This window comes from Propithecus coquereli, unplaced genomic scaffold (assembly GCF_000956105.1).
Source record: "Propithecus coquereli isolate 6110/MARCELLA unplaced genomic scaffold, Pcoq_1.0 Scaffold37, whole genome shotgun sequence".
NCBI classification, from domain to species: Eukaryota; Metazoa; Chordata; class Mammalia; order Primates; family Indriidae; genus Propithecus; species Propithecus coquereli.
The window spans coordinates 6811874-6816645 of NW_012149396.1; the positions used below are offsets into that span (position 1 = coordinate 6811874).

Here is a 4772-nt window from a genome sequence, read left to right on the forward strand (position 1 = left end):
GAGGCCCCTGTGCTGTGCCACACGCATGCTCACGTTCTCGCAGGCTTGACCTCGCTGCAGGGGCTTTTGGGGCCACAGCCCTGTCGAATATGCAGTCTCGACTCCCAAACCCAAGGTAACTCAGAGCTATTCTTCCCGGCATAGTTGGCTACGTCATGGGCAAAACAGAGCGTGTGCTGGCTGTGAAGCTCACCACATTCCCAATATTGATTCTAAGTGACTTGTGTTAAATAAAAATTAAAGGAGGCCACTGTTTTGGACTACGCTTCTGTACCAGGCCCAAAAAGACCAGACTAAAAGCCAAAATGGAGTTGCCCATGCTGAGGTTCCATGTCACCAAACTGAAACTGAGTTACTGGACTTCTGAGAAATCAAATTTCCCAAACAGGATTAGTTTGAGTCATGATAATAACGTTCCCTCTGCTTTAATCCTTACCAAAAAATAATCCGAAGTAACCTGATGTCAACCAGTTATTTCTCTATTGTTCTGTTTTCCTGTTCCTACCTTACGAGGAAAGTAACTTTAAAATGACTAATACGCTTTTTGTTCTTGGTTTTTGCTTTCTTCAGCCCTTCTTTGTCTATAAAACCAACCTTCTCTGCTGGAACACTTATTCTATTTTACGCAATGAAGGGTTGCTCAATTCTAGAATCATAAATAAAGCCAACTGATATCTTTAAATTGTTGCAATTTTGTCGTTTGGCACCTGAAAGGTAAATTTTGGCAATCTACTTATTTGCCAGTGGAAAAGCTACCTAAACATATTCGTGGCTTGGTATAGCCTATATTTGAATTAGACAGTGACAGATGGCTGTAAATCAGGTTATTTTCCTCAGTGTTGACACATAAAAAGTCTTTGAATTGGGCCTTAGTCACTATTTTTAGCACTTGAATTTGCAGTTCTGCCTTGAGGCTCTAAACAACTCATTATTTATTGCTGAGTTGGTACTTTGGTCACAGTCGACTATGTTAATTTTTTTTTTTTTTTTTGAGACAAAGTCTCACTGTTTTGCCCGGGCTAGAGTGCCGTGGCATCAGCCTAGCTCACAGCAACCTCAAACTCCTGGGCTCAAGCGATCCTCCTGCCTCAGCCTCCCGAGCAGCTGGGACTACAGGCATGCACCACCATGCCCGGCTAATTTTTTCTATATATTTTTAGACGTCCAATTAATTTCTTTCTATTTTTAGTAGAGATGGGGTCTCGCTCTTGCTCAGGCTGGTTTCGAACTCCTGAGCTCAAACAATCCGCCCGCCTCGGCCTCCCAGAGTGCTAGGATTACAGGCGTGAGCCACCATGCCCGGCCGACTGTTAATTTAACAAACATGTATTGAGTGTTTTCTGTGTGTTGGAGGCAGGATGGTATCCCTCAAGAAACTTATAGTCCAGGTTAGAAAATTTTAATAAAATTCATATAAAGAAAAAATGAAAACAAAATGCTCTGAAAGTGTAGGGAAGGGAGAAATCACCTTAACTGGATGATCTGGGGGAAGGTGTCAAGACATGAGTAAAGCCCTGAAAAGGATAAGTTTGGGAGGCTGAAGGAGCTGTGTAAACACAAGATGTGCTGATAACATAAAGCTCCATCAGGAAACAGCTCATAATCTGATCTGAGTATAGTTTCAGGGCCATAAATGCAATGCAATTTTTTTTTCTTTAATGTTTTGGGTTACGGTTAAGGCTAGGGTTAGAGTTAGGGCGTTAGGGTTAGGGATAAGGGTCAGGTAGGGTTAAGGGTAGGTGTAGGGGTTGGGTTAGGGGTATCAATCCTTTGTAAGTTAAGAGAAGCCTTTACAATTAAAAAGTTAATGTACTAATAAACATCTACATCCTAATAGTTATCTCAAAATAAGTTTCTATACAGTTGTATACATTTTATCCTTGTAGCTAAGTTACAAATTAAAGGAGACACAGTACCTGCCATCCTTAATGACTTCACATGTCCTGTTGTTGACTTCCCTATCCATTTTATGGCGGGCCTTGAGAAGGGAGATGAGGAAATGCTGTTTTAATCATCTCAATACGTAAGGTATGAATGCCAAATTAAAATAAGCTCAACGCAGTGCGTAGAAAGTTGCATGAGAAACCCTTACCACATCGTCCACCAGGTCTTTGATTGCAGTGACGCCCAGCACCAAGAGTAGGGGCACGAGTGTGGTGTACCATGCCAGGGTAGAGATTTGAGGAATTGACTAAAAGAAATAAAAAGGCTTATATATGTGCTCGTGAAGGCATATCGAGCTTATGGGTAACTTGTTGTTAATTCTAAGCTTGCAAATTCTAAGTCTCATCTCTGTCATCATACAACTCTACATCCTGTAGAGCATGTAGGAAAAGGTATTTAAGCATAATTAACTAGGGGTGGGGGCACAGGGAAAGTAGTCCTTTAACTTTTAGGGAAGGCACGTATAGTAGGCTCTATGCATTAGGTTGTTCAGCCAGTGGTTTCTGAGGATCTAATGTTGGCAGCAAGGATGGCAGGAGGTAGTGGCTGCCTTTGAAAGCTGGTGATTAGACAGGGCATCTTTGGGGGCTCTCAAAGAGAGCCCTTCCCTTATGGTCAGCGTTATTGGTCCAACCAAGAAAGGGGCTGGCCTTGCAGGAAGCCCTACTTCCACCAAGACAGCCTCCAAGTTTGAATGAAAGATGAGAAACAAGTTTAATAAAGATGTCTTATAACTATCTTATTGATCCCTGGGCCATGTAATGCAGTGGTTAAAATGATAGGCTTTGGAGTCAAACTCCTGGGTCCAAGTCTGGCCGAGCTCCACCATCTATGGGCTGTGGGACTTGGAGCAAGTTACCTTAGCTCACTAGGCCTCAGTTCTCTGCAAGTTGGAGGTTACGCCAGTACTTATCTCAGCGAGTGCAAGAATGAAGTGAAGTAACAGTGCAAGTAAATGGTCGTCTAAGGCTCTTACTATTACCCTAATTTGGATTGCTACACCTTAAGAGAAGATCACTGAGGTGTGTATGCAAGTGGGAAAAATCACTTCTTCCCACAACACAGTGAATATGTGAAAACTCTCCTCTTCCCTGCCAGAGGGGAGTAAGGGGAAAATAGCCTACTTAGCGCACAGCAGCACCTTATAATTTGCAGTATTTACCTCTACACACGCCTGTCTAAATGTCCCCCTTGATAACAGGAACATCCTTTACTATCAGGTCAGCAGGCCTTATGTTTTACTCACTCTGTTGAGTATCCATTTCTCCCCAGTGTCTTCTCCCCACACATCTTCCAGCCCCACCCAGAGACAAATGCTACCATTTTCGTAAAATCGTAGAGGGCGAATCCCAGCAGGCGGGACCATTTTCCAAACTCAGTGCTTGATGTCAAGAATCTGATAAAGTCCTGTGGATAGGCTATGCTCTGTGATCTGCACATCAGGTACTAAAGGTGGTTTCCGGGCACTAACTACAGCGCACATAGATCCCTTGATTGCAGCAACAGTTCCTACACAGATAACACGTGCTTTTCAGATAAGTGAATGCTTTGCCACAATTAAGAGAAAAATCTTTAGGAAAAACTAGGCCTTTTCTAAGGTAAAACCATTTCACGAACAATTTATGGAGATGTATGACCAAACTATTAGTAAGAATCATAAAATTCCTGGGGAAATTAGGCATCTAAATACAAAAATAAAGGACAAGCACAAAAAAATAGGTTTCATTTTAATGTACAAATAGTTTTGCGAAGTGAGAATTTTAATTTTATCCGCTTCCGGGATACCAGTTTTAACACTCACATCAGTGTGACATCAAGTTTTTTAAAATACAGAATTAGAATAATATGTCCACTGGCTCCCTTTCCTTGTTCATGCAACAGATTGAGACAGTTCTGTGTACGAAGCCCCATCCCCGTATGTACAGAACCCTGATGCGAAACTTCTACGACTACTCACACGAGGTGTGCCCATGACTTAAGTATGACTGAGTCACCATAAATCAAAATAGATTTAAGATATCAAAGGGCATTACCTGCAAGATAAGAAGGATCAGGAAATACATATTGGCTGCTCTCTTGAACTGCTCAAACAAATTCAGTGGTAGAAAGGTAAAGGCGTTGTACTTGTATGTTTTAATTGCATTATTCTGTTGGGAAAAATAAGAAAGTCATTCTAAATGATATCGCATTTATCACAGTGTGTACACATTTGCAAAAAAATCACTAAGTCCCATGGCCTACAGTGACACAGGAATGTAATCTGCCAGTCAGAAAGATACTGAAGTTTCTTTTAAGCCTGTAGCCAAGCTTTAAAACGACTACTTGGAGTCTTAGGTCAAGACAGTAACAAGATACAGACATCAGACCATGACCAGATGAAGCCTGCTGTCAGATTCCTTGATCCATTAAAGCCTCTTAAAAACAGGCAGACATCAACACGGGCAAAGCGGGAAGAGGAACACTTTCATTTAAGGGAGGACTGAGGCCACTGCGTAAGAAAAAGATACTATTGTGGGTTGAACTGTGAGCTCTAAAAGGTATGTTTGGGTCCTAACCCACCTGGGAATGTGATCTTATTTGGAAATAGAGCCTTTGCAGATATAATCGAGATGAAGTCATACATGAGTAGGGCGGCCCTCATCCAGTGACTGGTGTCCTTATGAGAGGAGGAAAGTAGGACACAGAGAAACACTGTAAAGATGGAGGCAGAGATTGGAGTGATATGTCTACAAGCCAAGGCATGCCAAGGATTGCCAGCAATCACCAGAAGCTAGGAGAGGCAGGGAACAGACTCGCCCTCAGAGCCTCCAGAAAGAACCAATTCTGCC

The 4772-nt window shown here is 42.2% G+C and overlaps 1 protein-coding gene across 1 annotated transcript in view; it reads right to left on the reverse strand.

The window, feature by feature from the left end:
- The window catches only part of ATP8B1 (ATPase, aminophospholipid transporter, class I, type 8B, member 1), a 175057-nt gene that overhangs the window by 57137 nt on the left and 113148 nt on the right, over positions 1–4772 (reverse strand). The window contains exons 5-9 of the mRNA XM_012651731.1: positions 3978–4091; positions 2093–2191; positions 1917–1978; positions 1673–1680; positions 1469–1482 (exon numbers count right to left, since the gene is read on the reverse strand). Of these exons, the coding sequence (XP_012507185.1) occupies positions 1469–1482; positions 1673–1680; positions 1917–1978; positions 2093–2191; positions 3978–4091 (297 nt within the window). The remainder of the gene's footprint in view (positions 1–1468; positions 1483–1672; positions 1681–1916; positions 1979–2092; positions 2192–3977; positions 4092–4772) is intronic.